The sequence below is a fragment of the Notolabrus celidotus genome, chromosome 7 (genome assembly GCF_009762535.1).
Source record: "Notolabrus celidotus isolate fNotCel1 chromosome 7, fNotCel1.pri, whole genome shotgun sequence".
NCBI lineage: Eukaryota > Metazoa > Chordata > Actinopteri > Labriformes > Labridae > Notolabrus > Notolabrus celidotus.
Window position 1 is genome coordinate 5955773 of NC_048278.1, and position 20482 is coordinate 5976254.

General features: G+C 43.0%; 2 protein-coding genes across 2 annotated transcripts in view; one reads left to right on the top strand and one right to left on the bottom strand.

The window, feature by feature from the left end:
- pkd1a (polycystic kidney disease 1a) overlaps positions 1-3386 on the top strand; it is an 81245-nt gene extending 77859 nt beyond the window's left edge. Inside the window, exon 56 of the mRNA XM_034688831.1 lies at positions 95-3386. Coding sequence (XP_034544722.1) covers positions 95-1156 — 1062 coding nt within the window. The 3' untranslated portion in view covers positions 1157-3386. The remainder of the gene's footprint in view (positions 1-94) is intronic.
- A 2113-nt stretch (positions 3387-5499) lies between these two features.
- tsc2 (TSC complex subunit 2) overlaps positions 5500-20482 on the bottom strand; it is a 36433-nt gene continuing 21450 nt past the window's right edge. The window contains exons 28-40 of the mRNA XM_034687498.1: positions 19458-19570; positions 17673-17915; positions 17252-17500; positions 13142-13296; positions 9491-10101; positions 9140-9218; positions 8971-9057; positions 8699-8885; positions 8471-8610; positions 8224-8302; positions 6364-6455; positions 6174-6272; positions 5500-6057 (exon numbers count right to left, since the gene is read on the bottom strand). Coding sequence (XP_034543389.1) covers positions 5890-6057; positions 6174-6272; positions 6364-6455; positions 8224-8302; positions 8471-8610; positions 8699-8885; positions 8971-9057; positions 9140-9218; positions 9491-10101; positions 13142-13296; positions 17252-17500; positions 17673-17915; positions 19458-19570 — 2302 coding nt within the window. The 3' untranslated portion in view covers positions 5500-5889. The remainder of the gene's footprint in view (positions 6058-6173; positions 6273-6363; positions 6456-8223; positions 8303-8470; positions 8611-8698; positions 8886-8970; positions 9058-9139; positions 9219-9490; positions 10102-13141; positions 13297-17251; positions 17501-17672; positions 17916-19457; positions 19571-20482) is intronic.

Sequence of the window (20482 nt, forward strand, 5' to 3'; positions counted from 1 at the left end):
AACTGAAAAGTTTCTAAAATGATTCAAACTTCTAAGAGATGAATTGACCCTCGATTCTCTAACACTCATTTCTTCTCTTTCATCTTCTCCTCAGTTTCGTCACAAGGTGCGTTTTGAGGGTATGGAGCTCCCACCATCCCGTTCCTCCTCCACTAGTGACTGTAAATCCCTGTGCCTGCCACCACTGGACCGTCCTGACTCCCCTCCTACCCCAGACAGTGTAGATGGAGGCTCTGAGGCCTCGTGGCGCCCGACTTCCTCCAGCCCTTGCAGCCTGACGGAGGCCCCGGGGGTCACCCTGGGACTCGGGCTGGGACTCGGTTTGGGGATTGGTCCAGGAGTGCCCATAGGAAGTTTCAGCTGGAGGGAGAAAGATGAAACTGAAGCCTCTCTGAAGAGGCTCCTCCCCACTTTGGACGCCCTTGTGCAACAGCTTGACCGTGTCACGATGGCAACAGAGGACCTGTACCACATTGAGTGCAGACTGGAGCGATCCCAGAGGAAAAGGAGAAGCAGAGGCAGAGAGAGGGGTGGTGGTGGTGGTCAGGGAGGGAGGGGTGAGGCAGGACAAAGAGCAAAAGGGGAGGAGAAGGATGCTGCTGGATGGAGGGATCACAAGGGTGGCAAAGAGAAACAAAAAGGAGGTAAAAAAGGGAAAAAGGTGGATAAAATTGAACTTCAAAAGGACTGTGGAAAGACTTCTGCCAAACCTAAACGGACTCCAGAAGCCCCACATGTCCCCTTCTTAAAGCCTCGACCGTCCTCTGCCTCTGTGCATACCTCTGCTCCTCACTCCTCAGCTAAACCCTCAGTGAGCGCACCTCCGCCTACACCAGTCAAAGATAAACCCTCCTCCTCCTCTCCCCTTGTTTCATCAGCTCCTTCTTCACATGTCTCACCGCCCAAAACGCCCACAGCGCCTTCATGTACTCCCGCACCCACCCCGTCTCTGCCCTCTACCCCTGCCCCTACGCCCATGAATCGGGATTGGGACCAGCCAACGGAGAGAGAGACCCTCCCTTCCTCCAGTCTGTTTAACCACCCAGCTCACACCACCACCATACCAACACGCAAGCGGAAACGCAAACCCCCACCCCTCAAAAACAAGGTGCACCCCAACTCAGACAGGCAGGGCCCTGGACACCCCAAATCTTGAGAGGGGAAGAAGTGAAAGATGAAATATATTTGAGTGTAAGAATGCTTGGTTTAAGGACAAAAGGAGGACGGGGGCAGCAGGTTTTGTTCCCCAATTCCCCGGTATGAAAAGTTAAAAACAGCTATAAACGATTTTCAGGTTTGTGACGAAATCCCAGATCAGTTCTCTCTGACACAAGGTGCCGGTCACCAGATGATAACTGAGCTGGTCAAGTTAGGGCCAACAATGAAGCCTAGAAATACTCCAAGTCCTCCTTTTCTGAGACTAAAACTTTACCCCTGATCCCATGTGACCCTGGAGGTCCCAAGGGGTCCCTGACAGGAGCACACACACGTGCTCACCAGAGGACTTAACCAACTGAAATGCAGACAATGCAATCAGTGTATTTTTTTTGTATTTTGTGTTGATTATGTTGTTTGTCTACATAGTTTTATATTTTATATATTGGTCACCATGGGTACTTGTGGCCTGTCTGAGAATAGTCATTATTGTTTGAACCCACGGATAAACGCACATGCAGGTGTACACATACATAGAAATAACACTGTAGGCACGAGGGGCTCATTGTGTTGTACCTGCTAAGGTGCAAGAGCAAATAAAGTATTCAAACACACACACACACGCGGTTGTTGGAGTCCCAGCAGCCAGTTATTCAGGGTGCATGTGAAACCATCCTCAAAAGGGAAGCCGTGAAAAGAAACAAGAACGAAAGGCAGCAAGTGGTAGGAGTAGAGAAGAGGGAAAGAAGAAAAGGATGAATATGTCTGCAAGTGTTCCCATCATAAAGCTATAATGACTCAAAGTCGGATAATCTCCTCCAAATATATTTAGTGGTGTCGTATGATTGTGATGTAAAAGCACTTTTTGTGAGGTGTGGTGTAAAGTAATAAGCTTGGTGTCAATAGAGAGAGCTTCACTCATACTGTATCTTCACTATAAACATCGCCAAAGCTTCTGCATCGTTTATGCATTCTGAGTTTTTACTGTGCAGAGAAGTTTATTCATTCATTTTGTACTTAGCACTTTATTTCCTAATGGAACTGATATCCATATTTAACGCTCACGTGTCAAGTTTTCGTCTCATATGTTAACAGCTCATTTTAGAACAGTCTTTAAAGCAAGGTGTCGAAGCCATAGCTTGTGTTTGTTCTCTGTCTGCTCTCAGTAGATTTGATCTTAAGTGTACTGTTTTTGTCTACATGATGTACTTTCTGTGTCCAGTGGGCAGATCTCAGGGAACTAACCCCCTTTCTTCCCCCCCCCCAAACACCCCTTTGATGCAACCAGGATCACCAAAACTGTGGGCAGAGTAGGTGTATTCAATGATGTAAGATATTTACCTTGTGTTCAAACCGTCCCAGACTTCAACTTCTTTCAGTTTTTCATGTCAGAGTTTGTTTTCATGAGAAAAGAGCAGATTTTACAGCTACTAACAAACCTGCCAAAGCGTGTTTCAGGCTTTTGTGCTTTCAAAACTTTACCTTGAAACACCTTCACCTTAAAAGTTGTATCATAATGTCTTCTTTTTTCCTGCCCAGTAAGTTGCATCGGTTTCAGGATATAATGAAAAAGAACGTAAAGGAACCATATTTCATCTGTATGTGTATGTTTCTGTATATGTTGGTGCTTTTTGGTGTACATATTTTTGCTTTTCATGATCAGTATTGTTTTTTGTGCTGCAGAGGCATTTGCATAGGTCAAGCACTAGTGGTGCCAACCCCAAAGATTTACATTTCCACTCTAACTGAAGCACTCCAGCCAAAGCTATCTGTTTATTTAATATGAATCTTTAATATGAATCAACTACAAGCTACAGGAAGCTTCGCAGCTAACGCCTTTCCGAGCCCTCATACTCCTGCTCTCTGTGTAGTGTGTAACGACTTAGTGCCAAAGCTCAGCGTCTTGTCTTCAGTCTATTGGATGCATTCTGTTGTAATGTTGTTATGAATTTGTCTCTGCTCTTCTTTGTATCCCATATCTGTATTTTGCAGTTGTAGCACTTCTCCTGCTTTTGCACTTGACAAAGTCGAATAAAGGGTTTGACAGCTGAACTGTGCATGACAAAATGGTTTTGGTGTCCAATTGAAATTAAATACTAAATAACATAATAATGCAAAATGAGGGTTGATGGATTATTCGCTTGGCTAATTATGAGGGGCCAGTATTCTGCATTTAGCCGGTTATCAGTATCTATTTAATACCGATCTGCAATAAAATGAATTAAAATGTGCTACATCGGCTCCACTGCAGGTTTGTCTTTACCTCTTTGTCTGTTTTCATCACTTTGTCTCGAGTCATGTCAAAGTGGCAACCTCCGGTCTCAAAATCTGAAGTCCATGCTGAAGTGTTATAAACTGCAATTCATCCAGAATCCACTAGAGGCTGGCTGCAGAAACACCAGAAACCACATACACACCAATTCAAAGAAGACGATCTTTACAGCATTAATAAACATGTTTACAGCCTGGTTCAAAAAACGGCTATGTAGATAATTTCTCTATCGGCACACACTGTACAGGGGTGAATTTTTTTATAACGCGACGGTTCAGAAGATATTAAGATTACGAGTTTTGCCCAAACACCGACATGACTGACTTGACTGACTGGCGGGAACACAGCTGTTGGCTAGGAGGCTCAAACCCCGCCTCTTTACCTCACACTAAGGCTGTTTTCGAAACGGCCTGCTACATACTACCTACTAATGTAGTAGGCAGTAGGTACTGCCTACTACATACTGCGTTTGAATTTAGTCTGTAGTCTGACTGTTCTGTTCGATCTGTGTTGCAGTATGCTGCGTCAGACGTCACTGGATTTCCGGTTTCGGAAAGCGGAAGTAAACAACGGCGAAGCCGATAGAGAATTTGCTTCTTTAGCATCATGATTTAAAAAGTTAAGAAGTGGTTTATATGGAATTTAATAATTTTCACAGCACCCAAAAATGAATTTCCTCTTGTCAAAAGAGAAGGAAAAAGAAAAAGCGGAACGAGCGCTGTGCATTATGGGAAACAGTACGCGAGGCAGACTGGTTCGATGCATACTGTGAAATTTTCCCAAATCAGTAGACATCCGGGGAGTTTTGGCTTACTGCAGATTTTGCACTTTTTCACATACTACTTACTACATACTGAATTTTGGCCAAATCAGTACATACTGTTAGTAGAGTAGGCAGTTTCAGAAACAGCCTAAGTTTGGTTGAGTTCCACATTTTCAAAATGGCTCCCGCCGTAGGAACAGATGGGTGACGTCATGGATACTACGTCCATTATTCATACAGTCTATGGTAATGTCCACCAACAACTGCTACAGTTACCTGAGTGAAAAACCTACCAGAGTACTTGATCAACTGGTTTATACTTACATGAACTGTAAAAGGTGTAGTTTTCACTCATCTTCATATCTGTCTTACACAAATCAAAGTAATAGGATTTCCTTTTCACTGTGAATAAATCTTGGTTCCTAACACCGGTCTCAGGAACTTCTAATAATCGGTATCAGTATCGACCCTGAAGAACTATCAGTACAGATTAGGGATGTCAGCAATTAATCGAGTCTTGATTAATTGATTGTTGAGAACTTACTCTAACACATATTTGTTTTGATTTTCTCTCACGTGGAACAAACATCATGTGGTCTCACATTTGGTTCAGCTATCAGGGAGGTGTTTTAAGTTCAAAGCACGTTTGGATGTGAAGTTGACTGAAGATGTAGCTCACAGCGGAGACGTTCAGCTGGGGGCTGCCGCTGAGTGCCAGGTCTCCATGAGCGCTTTTTTTCTCTGCTGCCGGACTGATTATGACCCGGTTGTGCTCCCGGCTGACACCTGACCACGTTCATATGCTTATTGTTCTCAATAAGAACGAGTAGACAGAAAACTGAACACTGAGAGTCTGAAATATGTTTCTGTTCAGGTCCCTCGTTGAAGTCTGAGCCTTCAATTTTATGACTGTATGTCTGCTGAGATTATGAGCCTGCTCCACACGTTGATATTCAGCGTGTTTAACGTTTAGAACACCTCAATACGATCCGTAGATATTCAATACTGTCAGTTATATACATTCTGTTGTGAAGGAAAATTTGATTCAGGGGACAAAACGCTTTTGGCTTTGTTTTTGACATGGAAAACGTTGACGTTTTTTTTCATTATTAATCAATAATTGATCGTTAACATTTCCAAAGATCAATCACTGAAATCACTTGAAATTGAATCCCTAGTACCTAATATCGGTCTAATGAACTACTAATTATCGGTATTAGTACCGGCCCTGAAAAAACATTATCAGTCAACCTCTTTTACAGATCCTCCTGCAGGTTAACTTTGTAAAATCAATCTGTTTAATCCATCCTTCTTTCAAATGTACTTTTTATTCCACACACATATTTACATACAAACACATCCTGCTCCCAAATGTAGTGTCTGAACAACTTTACTCATCTCATGTTGCACGTCAGAAGCATTATGATTAGTCCTACAAAGTGCGAGGCATTAGCGTTTCAAAGATGTTGAAAAATATGCAGAAATTACCTTCTTCTTCACGTATCAATACTTCATCACAAAATAAGCCTTGAAGCTCCTGATTTCTCTGATACAAAGTCCCATATAGTTGAGGTCAAAATCAGTGTGTCCTCCTGAATTCTTCCACACAGGTGAGAGTGAACTCACCTCAGCTCTAAGGCAGGTGTGTGCATGTCTACGGTCGTGTGTGTGTGTGTGTCTGCCAGTAAAAGAGATGTAATCAAACAAAATCTGTGAAGTCATCCACCGTCGATACAAGTCTTTTCCTCTGCCCTGAGGATTCTGGGTTTGAGGCCTGAGTGCTCTGCTGAAAAGACTTGTTCTGCTGAGTGTGCCCTTGAGTTAGAGAGATGCCGGGCGTCGAGCGAGACTGGATGTCTTCCTGAGCCTGAGCCAGAGCAAAGATGACAAGATGGATTAGATATAAGAGAGGGGATTAATATGAGTTGTAGAGAACGTAGTGATTTAGAGGAGCTCATTTTCTTCTTTGTTTCTTTCTCTTACCCTGGTCCTGATCCTCTTAATGTGCCGTAATCTTGCCAACCACTTAGACGCATACGCATCAGAGGGGTTGGCTCTGTACTGATGCACCAAAGAAGCCATCTGCAAGAAGACAAAGACAAGTGTTGAATGTGTGTGTGAGAGAGAGAGTGTGTGACAAGGTGTGGGAGGGAGAGATAAGAAAGAGACTTACATTTGCATGCAGAGCCATTTGTCTGACTAAGAAAGGAAGGTTGCGGTCTGACACGATTTTTGCCACGGTTGTGTCCACCAGCCCCTCCAGGTCTGAGGAGAAAAGGAAGAGAGGAGGTTCACAACAAGGAAAAGGAAAGTTTCTCTGTGTGATTCGGATACATTTGAAAACCTGTTGGTCCCAGGAAATCAAGTGGATCAGATCCCATCTTTCAAAAGCTCTCCCTTCCTTTTATCACTTCGCAAATAACACATTTTCCATCTTTCTTTTTTTTTGTCTCATGTACTACCCTCCATCTGGAAAACTGCTCAGGCGATTCCATTGTACAAGGTATGACTGATAGAGATCCTAATAAATATTGGCCAGTGTTCAAACTCCCTGTCTGGTAAAGATCTTAGAATCATGGTGAATAACCAACTTCAACAAAACTTTAGCCCTCGACAGTCTGGTACTTTGCAGGCTGATGCAAAGTGCAATCTTTGCTGTCACATAAGTTGTTAACATTATTTCTAACATTGAAGGAGCATTGTGCTGCTGTGTATATTGGCCTGCTTTTGATACAGTCGATAATCCTCTCTTTATTTGCTCTAGGGATGTCAACAATTAATCGAGTCTTGATTAATTGATTGTTAAGAACTTACTCATACATTTTTTTGTTTGGATTTTCTCTCACTAGGAACAAACATCATGTGGTCTCATATTTGGTTCAGCTATCAGGGAGGTGTTTTAAGTTTAAAGCATGTTTGGATGTCTATCAGCTGGTCAAATGTGACGGAGACCCTCGGCTGATGGATGGATGTGGCTGAGTGACAGGTCTCCTCGAGCGCTTTTTTTTCTCTGCCGGCGGACTGATTTTGACCCGGTTGTCCCAGCTCACAGCTGACCACATACACATTGTTTATTTTTCTCAATAAGAACAGGTAGACAGAAAAACGGACACTGTGAGTCTGAAATATGTTTCTGTTCAGGTCTCTTGTTCTAGTAAATCCATATGTTGAAGTCTGAGCCTTCACTTTACATGACTATGCATCCACAGAGATTATGAGCCTGCTCCTTACGTTGATATTCAACGTGTTTTACATTTTGTGCACCTCAATATGACCCGTAGCTATTTAATACCATCAGTTATATACATTGTGTTGTGAAGGACATTTTGATTTAGGGTAAAAACATCCAAGTTTTTTTAATGATTGATAAATGATCGTTGACATTTCCAAATATCAATCAAGGAAAATACTTAAAATTTACAACCCTAATCCGCACTGATTTTCACAAACGGTGCATCTCTAGTTTGACTCAATCACTTGCAAATGGTTCCAAAATCATCTTTCCAATAGACTTAATCTGTATACAGTATATATATCCAATTAGAGCTCCTACGATTAACTAAAGGTGTTCCATGAGGCTCCGTTGCCGGCCCCGTTTTATTTACAAACTATTTAACATTGTCTCCTTTAAATCTGTCTGTAGGTCATCTCTATGCAGATGATACTATTCTGTACTTTCCTACAGGCTATGTGCAGCTTGCTGTTAAGAAATACAACTTTATTTAAATCTCATAAGAATGCATTAGTCAGCCTTAGACTTTTACTCAACACTAGCAAAACAAAACTCCTTATTTTTCCAGAGCAGGAGAGATTGATTTTAAACGTCTTCAGTATTTGGCTTGATGAATCATTTACATTCAATCACCATGTTGTGAATCTCTTCAGCAAACTCTGACAAAGACTTGGGTTTCTATAAGACAGAAACAGATTTAACTTTTCTATTGAAGCAACTCAGGACCTGTAAATAAAGGTTGATGATGAACATACAGGACAACACCAACAAGAACCAGAGAAAACACAGTGATCAGCTCACCTTTGCGGCACTGGAGGGTGACCAGGTTACATTCATAATCCAGAGGTTTAATAATAACTTCCACAAAGTTAAACTGGCCCTACAGGGAGGGAAAGAAGTAAGAGTATAGAGTTCAGGTATGAAATCTGATCTACAAATTTCAGATGTGTATGAAAGTGTGTGTGTGTGTGTGTGTGTGTGTGTGTGTGTGTGTGTGTGTGTGTGTGTGTGTGTGTGTGTGTGTGTGTGTGTGTGTGTGTGTGTGTACCTTTATGGTTCCCAGTTTGTAGTCCTCTCCCGAGTCGTTGTACACAACCATTACAAAGTCGTTGCCAATGTGTCGTTTCTTGTTGCAGCAGCCTTTGTCGCTCTCTCTGTTTGGCATCAGTGTAGCTATGTGGAAGATCGCTGCAGAGACCGGATGATATCAAACATTAAACAGACTGACGCTGGGAAACAAACCACAGTATACATCACTCTGTCTTCCAGCTCTCACCCTGCATGATGTCGTCGTGCCAGCAGTAGGTGAACTCTCCGTCATCACCGTACTGGTCAAGCCCTCCAAGGAAGATCTGGTCGGGGTCGCAGTCTTTCAGATGGATTAATTTGCCCAGGCCTGTGAGGAAGGCAGCGTAGCGGTTCGATCCGTATTCATTTGACAGGATGGCGACTTCATTGCTGACCTGAGGAGAGTGAAGTGTGTAGGTTGAGTACATGATTAATATGAGTCATAACATTCAGTTAAGAAAGCAATTCCTGTGTTCTCACCTGACTGGCTCCAACAAACACCACGCCGATCTTATGGGTGTCGTATGGAGGCATCTGGTCCAGAACCTTCACAGCACGGTCAATCACCTGCAACAGAGAATAAACACGGTGAATGTCACTTATAATGGCACTGAAACAGAGTCCCAGGCAGACCAAGAGGTGAACTCACCTGAGTTTTGGGCAGCAGCAGAGGTTTGTTGGCCTCATTCCCAAAAAAGGGAGAGTGGTACAGCTGGAGGAAGACAAAGCTGGAGGAGACAGGAAGAGGAAAATGAAACTTGTCATTGCTGCAGCTTATAGTTAAATATAACATACATAAGATCAGCTGCTGTATCGGATCCTGTTCTGAATTTAAAACCTGGACCTGATTATAATTCCCCTCCGGAGCACATTGCCACTTTGGATCAAAGCAGAGCAGCAGAGATTAATTAGCAGACTCTGGCTCCTACATTGAATAATTCATTTGGCAGGGAAAGGTTAGAGAGGCAGCGTTAAGTATTCTGTGTTATCACTGGAGTACCTGGGGCTCAGTCCAGAGATCTTCTCCGTGTTGTTTGGTCCAGGTCGACTGTGGTACGAGTCCCTCTCTGTCCTCCTCTCCCTCCTGGAGGAGGGGGCAGACACTGAGATGGTGTGACCTCGAGGACGGTGGCCTCCACTGGGAGAAATCGGTCCAGGTTGTGCTGCTGCTGTTGGAAACTCTAACTTCATCCGTGCTCCTCCTCCACTTTGAGATGACACAACACCTGGACTTTCCCCCCCTTGGCTCGGTCCTGTTAGACCGTTAACATCCCCTCCTGTGCTTCCCTCCACCTTCTCTTTCTCTACATGAGGCTGCTGGGGCGGAGGCTTGCTATCCAAAGGCGTTTTGGGCCATAATGTGTCTCCTGAGGGAGTCTCGGACTCCAGAGCCGCCTTGGAAAAGGCTTCAGGTAATGTTTGGAGCTCAGGAGAGGAGCTGGACTTGTTAAGTCCGTGACCCTGGGACTGAGGGTGGGTCTGGAAGGGGAGCTCAGGCCCCTGGCTACCTGGGGTGGAGGGTCCTGCAGTGGGCTGATCAATAGGAATTGCTCCTTCACTCACTTCTTCCAGTGTCGACTTTTCATCATCTTGACTGGAGGTTGAGGAGGACTGGAGAATAAAATGAATGAAATGTTTAAAAAGATGTGACTCTTTGATTTAGCATTGAGCAGACATGTTTTCCTGTAAACATCAACACATCAGAATTGTTCTAGAAGAGAAAACACTCAGGGCAGTGTGGGATTCACAGGCTGTCATGAAATACCGCTCATTAAGTCGGGAAACACCTTAAATGTGGAGGTGAATCTCTATCAGCTGGTATTCAAACAACAACAGGTGGTTGAGATGCCGTGGTAAACGCATATTGTCTTTTCACACCATGTAGGTGTTTGCAGAGAAAGCATCCCCACTGCAAGTCATGTGACTCCTTCCTTACTGGTGTGTATTTTAAACACGATGCAGCAAAGATGGTATTTTGTTTCCACCCTGCGCCACCCTCCTTTAAAGGGGACATATCATGCAAAATCAACTTTTTAATGGTTCTCAACCTGAAATATGTGTCCCTGGCATGTCTACAAACCCCCCGAGAATGAAAAAAATCCATTCTGTTCCTGTTCTGATTTCTCCACCTTTCTGTAAATGTGTGTGAAACGAGCCGTTTCGGTTTCAGTGTTTTTGTTACGTCACAACAACATCCGGTCTGTAACAGAGTCAGAGGTCGGAGCTTGTTTAGCCCATAGACTGTATAAAATACAACTCAACTCCTCCTCTGTTTTTCATTCCCTGCGCACATGTGTGCTAACAAGGAGCTTAGGAGGGAGGCATGCTAGTTGTAGGCTGTCTTCAAGGGGACATATCACACTTTTTTCATCAATATATATTGGTCTAAGAGGTCCCCAAAACATGTCTTTAAAGTTTATGCTCAAAAAAACACTTTGAAATCAGATTTTGGCATGCCTGAAAAGTCCTCTTCTTCAGCCCTCCTCAGAACACTGTTTTCTCTCTGACCACGCCCCCTCAGGAAATGGATGTGGCCTCGGCTCTCCAGCACGTTGATCTAATGTTTACATGTTGGCTGAATATACACGGCTGCTCAGAGATCGCGTTACTTCAACCCTCTGAATCTGATCCAGAATCTGATCCTGACGGAGAGGCGTCTGTAGCAGGACCTTTCTGAAGGATTGGTCACAGATTTAGTGTTTCTTGTTGTTTTATTTGTCAGTATGTAGACGTGTGTCTTGGTACACAGCTACGAACATGTAGCTATGTGGCTATGCTAACTGGCGCTAACACTTATCCATGATAAATAAAAATCATCCACTAGATCTTCAAATCTGCAGACGTGGGGAGTAAAACCGACCTCTACCAGAAAGGCAGCAGGAACTTTCTGAAGGATATGTCACAGATTTAGTGTTTCTTGTTGTTTTATTTGTCAGTATGTAGACGTGTGTCTTGGTACACAGCTACAGCTACAGCTATGAACATGTAGCTATGTGGCTATGCTAATTAGCGCTAGCACTTTTCCATGACAAATAAAAATCATCCACTAGATCTTCAAATCTGCAGACGTGGGGAGTAAAACTGACCTTTGTGTTTATTAAGACAGCCTACAACTAGCATGCCTCCTTCCTAAGCTCCTTGTTAGCACACACATGTGCAGGTAATGAAAAACAGAGGAGGGGTTGAGTTGTGTTTTAAACAGTCTATGGGCTGAATAAGCTCCGAGCTCTGACTCCGTGACACACCGGATATTGTTGTTACGTAACAAAAACACGGAAGTCTGAAACGGCTCGTTTCACACACATTTATAGAAAGGTGGAGAAATCAGAACAGGGGCAGAATGGATTTTTTTAATTCTCGGGGGGTTCGTAGACATGCCAGGGAAACATATTTCAGGTAGAGAACCATTAAAAAGTCCATTTTGCATGATATGTCACCTTTAATAAACACAAAGGTCGGTTTTACTCCCCACGTCTGCAGATTTGAAGATCTAGTGGATGATTTTTATTTATCATGGAAAAGTGCTAGCGCTAGTTAGCATAGCCACATAGCTACATGTTAGTAGCTGTGTACCAAGACACACGTCGACATACTGACAAATAAAACAACAAGAAACACTAAATCTGTGACCAATCCTTCAGAAAGGTCCTGCTACAGGCACCTTTCCGTCAGGATCAGATTCTGGATCAGATTCAGAGGGTTGAAGTAACTTGATCTGTGAGCAGCCGTGTATATTCAGCCAACATGTAAACATTAGATCAACGTGCTGGAGAGCCGAGGCCACATCCACTTCCTGAGGGGGCGTGGTCAGAGAGAAAACAGACTGTTCTGAGGAGGACTGACAAAGAGGGTTTTTCAGGCAGACCAAAATCTGATTTCAAAGTGTTTTTTTGAGCATAAACTTTAAAGACATGTTTTGGGGACCTCTTAGACCAATATATATTGATGAAAAAAGTGTAATATGTCACCTTTAAGCACTGGGTCAGAGAGACTTTATAATTTCTGAAGCTGGAAAAGATCAGACTTTCTCTTCGGGGATCTAAAGATCACTTTAAGCGGATATGGCAACCTTTCATTGTACATCTGCTTGGGCAGCTATGAGATTTTAGTACTGTAGCTCAATTCTTAAACTCTACCATAGGATTTTAGCGTTAGTTACACACAACTTTGATATTGTTTATTTACTGATACTTTTTATCTTGCTCTGTTTTTGTTTATGTCCACTCTTTATCTCCCTTCACACTCATACTTGTCTCATGGTCCACTTTTGACAATATGGGAGGGGGACTTTGACAAAATAATAACCAAAAAAAGTTTAAATGTGTATATTTGTATGTATATGTATTATTGTATGGTTATTATTATTGTTGTTTAATTTCTTTATTTGACTTATATACATTTTTTTATTATTATTATTATTAACTCTCTATGTGTGTTTGTTTTTGTCTTTGTTTTTATTTAGGGGGGGATGTTGACTGTCCAGTGTTATGTCTCTATTTGTGCATTTGTACACGAAATGTTAATTTTTTTTATTGTAATTGTGAAGACTGTGTAAACAAAGTTTAACAAAAAAATATGGCATTTTGTTTTCCTGGTGAAGACTGTGTAAACATGCAGGGTGGAAAAAGAAGACAAAAAACAGATCACCTACCCTGCTGAGCGTGCCAGGCAGCGGGATCTTTGTGAACTTGTCCGTAGACATGAAGATTGGATCAGACGTCATTGGCTCAAACTCTTCACTTTCTAGCCAATCAGGAGTCTGTGCTGTGGTGACCCCTGAGCCCTCCTCCAGCACAACAACAGAGTCTGCAGCAGGACGGAGCAACAACCATGTGGGTGAAACTTGGATACAGACACAGACACAGACACACACACACACACACACACACACACACACACACACACACACACACACACACACACACACACACACACACACACACACACACACGCACACACGCACACACACACGCACACACTAACCACAGTGTGGTCCACTATTAGTATTCACAAGTTAAAGACCAAACAAACATCAAAGTCATTTTGAGATCCACAGCTCACACACAGTCTCTCTGAAATCTAAAGAACAATAAGACTAACAAATCAAAGTAACATGAAACACAATCAGATATATGTTTATTGATCAAACCCACTCAAGAGGCAGCCAGGCACGCGCACACACACACATACACACGCACGCACGCACACACACACACACACACACGAACAGACATCAAGCTCAAGACCTTCAGTCGACAAACACTGAGATCAGAGACAAAGACAGATCAATGTAGCGAGCATCTACTGCTTCATCTAGGTTTGATTGTTCCATCAAGATGCATGCATCTGCTCGGTTGGTTATCTCGGCCCCAAACACACAACAGCAGCCCAGACCAGGCCCTGCAGTCCTGAATCTTCCCCAATAGAGCCCCACCTGACACGTGAAGAAGACAACACTATCAAGTCTCCTTCACGTTTGGTTGCCCCTGAAAAAACTGCAGCTTTGGACATTTCTTCATCACCCTACTGCGCTGTCAGTAAGGCAAGGAAGAGAACAGGAGCTGGAGGAGGTCTGGGCTTACATGTTGACAACATCAGGAGGTCAAAGGTTAAAAGGTCAACCTGGGAGTATATTTCTATGAGTTAGAGAAGATGATTAGGAGGGATAAAAAACAATCACTTGGGCTAACAAAAATCATCAGCTATGTTCAGGTGTCATTGGACTGATTGATCCAAGTGCAGTAGCAGAGGACCTTCCCTCCCGCCCAGTGTTAATAGACGACTGATGGGTGAAACAGAAATTCTGAATTCCTTCACTTGCACAATTTTAAAGTTTTAAATGGCAGGTCTGATGCACCACTGAGTCAGGTCTGTGCAGAACAGAGCTTCAAACTGGAGATACAATTCATACATAGCTGCTGGAACATAATTCAAGGAATAGATCAACATTTTGGGAAATACACCTTCAATCTTTTGGATGAATAAATTAATGTTAAACTCAAATTAGTCGACTATGAAGCTGTGGCCAGGAGACGGTAACTGCAACATCCCAACAAAGAAACAGCCCTGCACATGAACATGCATAAAGCCACAACATGCTGATTATAGTAATACATAATGTGTGAACAGGATTAACAAACGTGTGTTAATTAGTGAGGCAGTTACCCAGCAGCTTCCTTTCTCTTTTGTTACCTTTGAACACAAAGCTGAGTGAGCTGTTCCCTCTGTTTCAGTGGCCCTCATTTATCAAACGTGCATACAAACGAAAACTGTGTGTACGACCATTTCCACGCAAAGGTCGGCATTTATCAGTCTGAACGTAGGCGGAAGATACACTCAAATCCAACGCCAGGTCTCAGTCCGTGTACACAAGTTTTCATGTCAGTGTGGAGCGCGGTGCAGCAAAGTAAATCTGTCTGTGGCGGAGAATTAGTGCGTAACAGTGCAGTGCATTTTCAGACAGACACACATACGCTCACAGATTAATATTTAGATTGTTGAATTAGATATAACACCTAAAATGTATTTCACGTTTCACTCTCTATCGATCTCTGTAAAATGCTATTGAAGTGACGTTGAGCAGCACGAGTTGTCAGCTGATTTCTTTCTATCACAAATGTGTGTTAACTTACTGATTTACTTTAAAAATCCACGAAGCTTTCAGTACTTCAACACTCCTACTCCTGAAGAGTTAACTCTCTATTGAAAATATTGTCGGTGATTTAAACAGAAAAACAAAAAGCTGTATTCAGCGGAGGAAACTGAATTAAACTTTAGTGTTTGAAATGCGTGGGGTTTGTTTTTAGAAAATTGTGATTGATGGCAGGACTTACAATGAAGACGATTGTTTTACTCCTGACTATTTTATTGAATGAATGGACTGTGTGTGTGGCAGCTGATCATTTTAGAACAAAGAACATTCATTGACATGAGATCAAAACCTGTCGGCACGTCCTCAGTTATTAATAATTAATGTTACACTCTGGTTTTGCCTCATGTGTAATTGCGCACAAGTGATTTCTTGCCCAGGCTACGTGTTACAGAATGACCACAGTCAGAGTTAATTGAAAACAATTGGTGGGTTAACCAGTGTGCGGTCTAAGAGATTGAATATTTGCATTCAACTGCATCAGACAGGGCGCAGGTCCGTCTATGTCCGCTGCACCCTGACACAGACCGGGTAAGTGCTGCCGCTCCCCCCTCACAGTACACAGGGACAGTTTCAGGCTGGGGTCTCCAGCGCAGATTGTTTTGAGAGCGGTCACATGTTTTTTTTACAGCAATCTTCAGGTCTACAGTTTTTCCCCTGAATATAAAGAATTACTTTTATTAAGGCCTCTAAAAGTTTCATATCACGGATGAATACATTTGTTTTTTATCGAAGCATTTATAAATCAAATGTTTAAACTTCAGCTGGAGTTCAGATTTCAAACCCACGTTGCTGCAGTGACTTTCATCCAGACGTGGTTTTTCTGACTCCCGTAATGCCTCTTTTCAGGCTGCCAAACAACACAGTTGTATGATTCTACCTCCGTTGCTATGGTGTCGATCTCCAGATCAGACATGTTTCCTGGTTTGTTTGTGCTGTAGAGCGTCCCTCCATGTTGACATTCTGTGGGTGATCCCAGCTGAACTGTGAATAATTAGGGGCGTGATATTTAAATGACGATTGTTTTGAGCCGCCACATTTATCAAGACCCGATCATTCGTACGCTGGGATTGGTCAGATACGAATGTTTCATAAATCACACGTGTGTTCTGTCTTAAGACCAATTCTGCGCTCAGATCTGCACCCGTTTTCACGCAAGATTGATAAATGAGGGCTACTGTCTCTACGCTAAGTAAGGTAGATGCTGGCTGTGGAGGCTATCAAAATAGTGAAAGTCATACTTCCCAAAATGTAAACTTACACCTTTAAACTTAGAATCAAAAGTGATTTTGGCCTTCAGAGTTTATTCCTAGAAAAAGAAATAAAGACACCATGTGGGGATTTTGGATCAAATGTGGGATCTAGTTGGTGCTGGCTGACCTCTGTATTGTGCAAGTAAGAAGAAATACACTACACCAGGAGTTTTCTTGAGGGGGGAGGAGCGGGGGCACACATGTGGTGGATAGTACCTGCCCAGGAAATGCTCCTGTGCAGCCTGCCAGGGGCTGGAGGGCCTGGGGGGACAGAGCCCAACCCTAGAGACCAGAGAGAGCCGCCCACTGCAGGCAGGACGCCAGAAGACAGGTTGGTGGTACATGACGCCACACAACACAGCGCAGACCAATCGCAAACCAGTATGGAGGTAAAGATGAAAAACATGAGAACAGGGATAAAAAATCATCAGAAAGCAAATAGAGAGGAATAATGCTGAATGGAGGAGTGGAAAAAAAGATGAGTGGATGAAGTAAAGAGAGTGAAAAATGATAAATAACTGGAGGGAGATGAAAAAAAGACAACAACAAAAAAGAAAAAAGCATGTAAAGTCAGTGATCTGTGACGATCACTGACCTGAGCAAATCCAAGCTAGCTTATTGATCACCTTCAGGTTCACACAGGACTCTCAGGCATTTGTCTCATAGCTCAGCCCATCAGAAAGAATGCAAAGACTGGCAGGATAGAGGAGAGGCATTCATGTGCAACATGTTGGTCTTAAACAATTTAAATCCTAAATGTTTTTTTATTTCAGTGATTGTTTGACATGTTAAAGTTTTTGGACCAACAAACAACCACAGTTTGATATTTCTAACTGTCTTCTCTGGGACCGGGACTCACCTGTGTTGGAGCGCTGGATCAGGTTTGGCTTCCCTCCGACATTGCTGAGTGTTTGGATCTGGGGTTCGGAGACGGGGGCGGGGGCAGGAGCGGCGGTGCTGGCGGGAGCGCTTGCTGTCTGGGTTGGAGGCTCCTTCACGCCCTCCATGGCCATGAGGACGCTGGAGAGCTCCTGCAGCGGCATGTTGCCGAGCTCGGAGGAGAAGGGGCTGGGAGGGTTCTCCAGACACATCAGCCAGCTCGTGTTACCTGTGATGAGGAAAGATCATAAGGTAACTAAAAGCACACACAGGGTTTCTTATGAGGTGCTTAAAGTCTAGTTAAAGCTCCTGTGAGGAGTTTGTTGCTGGCTATGAAACAGGCTACATCTTAAACTGATTACATCCACATTATTATTTTAAACGTCTGTTAGTTTGCGTACCTGACGGTCTCCGTATGAAGATCTCTGCCCAGCCCTGTGTGAGCATGGGGACAAACTCAGCCAGGCTGGGGTTGTCTTTAAGAGGCTGGGGAGCAGACGGGGTGGCAGAGGCAGAGGATGGAGGACCAAGACCGTCCAGGTTGGAACTCGACGGGGGAGATAGAGGAGCAGCTAGCTCGCCCTCAGAGGGGGACACCAGAGGACTGAGGCTCTGAGCTGGACCGGCACGTAGAGCGTGACCACCTGGGATGAAAAAGGACAAAATGTCTCATTATTTTCATAAGTCCTGAGTTTCATGAGTCCGAAACTCATCTCCCTGGTAAGATATTTCATTACAAATAAAAAAACATTATATAATATAAATTTAGTTATATAAAACCCTTGACATCTTGTCCCCCAGATCAACAAACACCGATACAGGGCTCAACAAGGAGACTTTATTGTCTCGGCAGCACATTAATAGTCTTAATTTGCATTTATTTTTTCTTTCAATGTCCTAAAACCCCCTACAGCCCACACTGACAAATAATGCTAATAACTAATTAAGTATGTATCAGGAGAGCATTGGGTGGTGTTGGCTACAGCCTGAATGTGGAGAGACAAAGCAGAAGATGCAAGCTCGGCTGCCAGCCTCCTCGGATAAAAGCTTCCTGATTATTTCTGATGTGAAGCCAGCAGGAGCTCTCTCTACCTGCGCTTCAAACATGTTTCCAGAACTCAATTTTAAAACCTTTACTGTCATGTTCGGAGAGTTTGGACATATTTATTTTAAACATTTAACAAGAAAAGAAGGGTTTTCGTTTCTTATTGGTACGTATTTTGTGTATATATGTATATATGTGTGATAATTCATTTGTTTCTTTTTTTGTATTGTTATTGTATCAAATTTAGGTATAATGGTCATTGTAAATGTAATGATAGTTATAATAAGATAAAATAAGAAAAGATATCCTTTATTCGTCCCACAACGGGGACATTTAAGTGTTACAGCAACAAAATAGACAAAAACAGTATAAAGCAAACAAGAGCATATAAAATAACAATTATTAAAAATGTATTAGCAATTAAAATTAAAGAAGTAAAAATAACCATATCTTACAACATATATACACAACTAAATAAGAACATTTACAAATATTTCCAAATCCAATGACACGGTGAAAATGTGCACAGACTTGTAGCCTAGGTATAAACAATGTACAGAACAGAACTGGGAAAATATCCTTATGTTATTTATATTATTTACATGACGGCATGTCATTTCTGTCTCTACATGGTTGCGCGTTCACAATTCTCCTCTGCTCTCTATCGCGCACGGCAGATGCGCACGCAGACAGACAGACAGACAGACACAAACACAGACAGACACAGACAGACAGACAGACACAGACACAGACAGACACAGACAGACACAGACAGACAGACAGACAGACAGACAGACAGACAGACAGACACGTGTTGCCCAGGAGATCTGCATGGAGGAATGGGCCAAAATACCAGCTACAGTGTGTGCAAACCTGGTGAAGACTTACAGGAAACGTTTGACCTCTGTCATTGACAACAAAGGTTATGTTACAAAGTATTGCGTTGAACTTTTGTTATTGACCAAATACTTATTTTCCACCATCATTTACAAATAAATTCTTCAAAAATCCTACAATGTGATTTCCTGTATTTTTTTTCTCATTTTGTCTCTCACAGTTGAAGTGTACCTCTGATGAAAAATACAGACCTCTCATCTTTCTAAGTAGGGACGAGTAAAGGACTTTCTTCTTCACTTCTTACCTGACATGGAGCGGACTCGTATGCGTGTGGCTCGGTTGTGCTGCTGGCTGGACTGAGACTCCAGTTTGGCCGGAGCCTCTTTGGTAATTCGGGTGTGCAGTGATGGATCAGACCTGAGGAAGCACAAAGGGAAAAGTTTAACATGCAGCTAACAAGAGCACGACTCTACATGCATGTTGGCTGTGAGGTTGCGTTCAGACAATGCGATCACTCCAGCTAATGTTTTTGCTGATTGCTGATGTGTTTTTATCTGGCTTAATGATTGCTGCATTCACATTCGCTAACCAGCTCCTAACTAAACACAGCCTACCCCGTCTGGAATTTCATTAGTGGGTGTAAAACTTTAATCCTCTCTGCAGTAAAGCATCTTTGACGAAGTTTCTTGCAATCAATCAAATAAATGTCAATAATAATACTACATTTATTTAAAAGTGCCTTTCTCAGCACTCAAGGACACTTTACAGAGGGATTAAAAACGCAATAAATAAAATAACACAATAAAATAAATAAAAAACAACAAGAAAAAGTGTCACCAAGTTAAAATGAAGCAGTGAGATTAAACGGAGAATGCAGCTTGGAACAGATGGGTTTTGAGTCTTTATTCGAAGAGGGGTAGTGAATTAATGTTTCTGATGTCTGGTTGGAGTGAGTTCCAGAGTTGGGGAGCAGAGCGACTGAAAGCTCGGTTCCTCATGGTGCTGAGACGGGCAGAGAGCACAGAGAGGTGGAGGGAGGAGGAAGACCTGAGGGAGCGAGAGGGGGTGACAATGTGGAGGAGATCAGACAGATACGGGGGCACGAAGTTTTGGACGGTCTTAAATGTGTACAGGAGGATTTTGAAGTTGATTCTGAATTTGACCGGGAGCCAGTGGAGCTGCTGGAGAACGGGGGTGATGTGGTGGAAGGAGGGGGTTCTGGTGATGATGCGGGCTGCAGAATTCTGCACCAGTTGAAGCTTATGGAGGGATTTGTGAGGGGCACCGAAGAGGAGCGAGTTACAGTAATCGCTGCGGGAGGTGATGAGG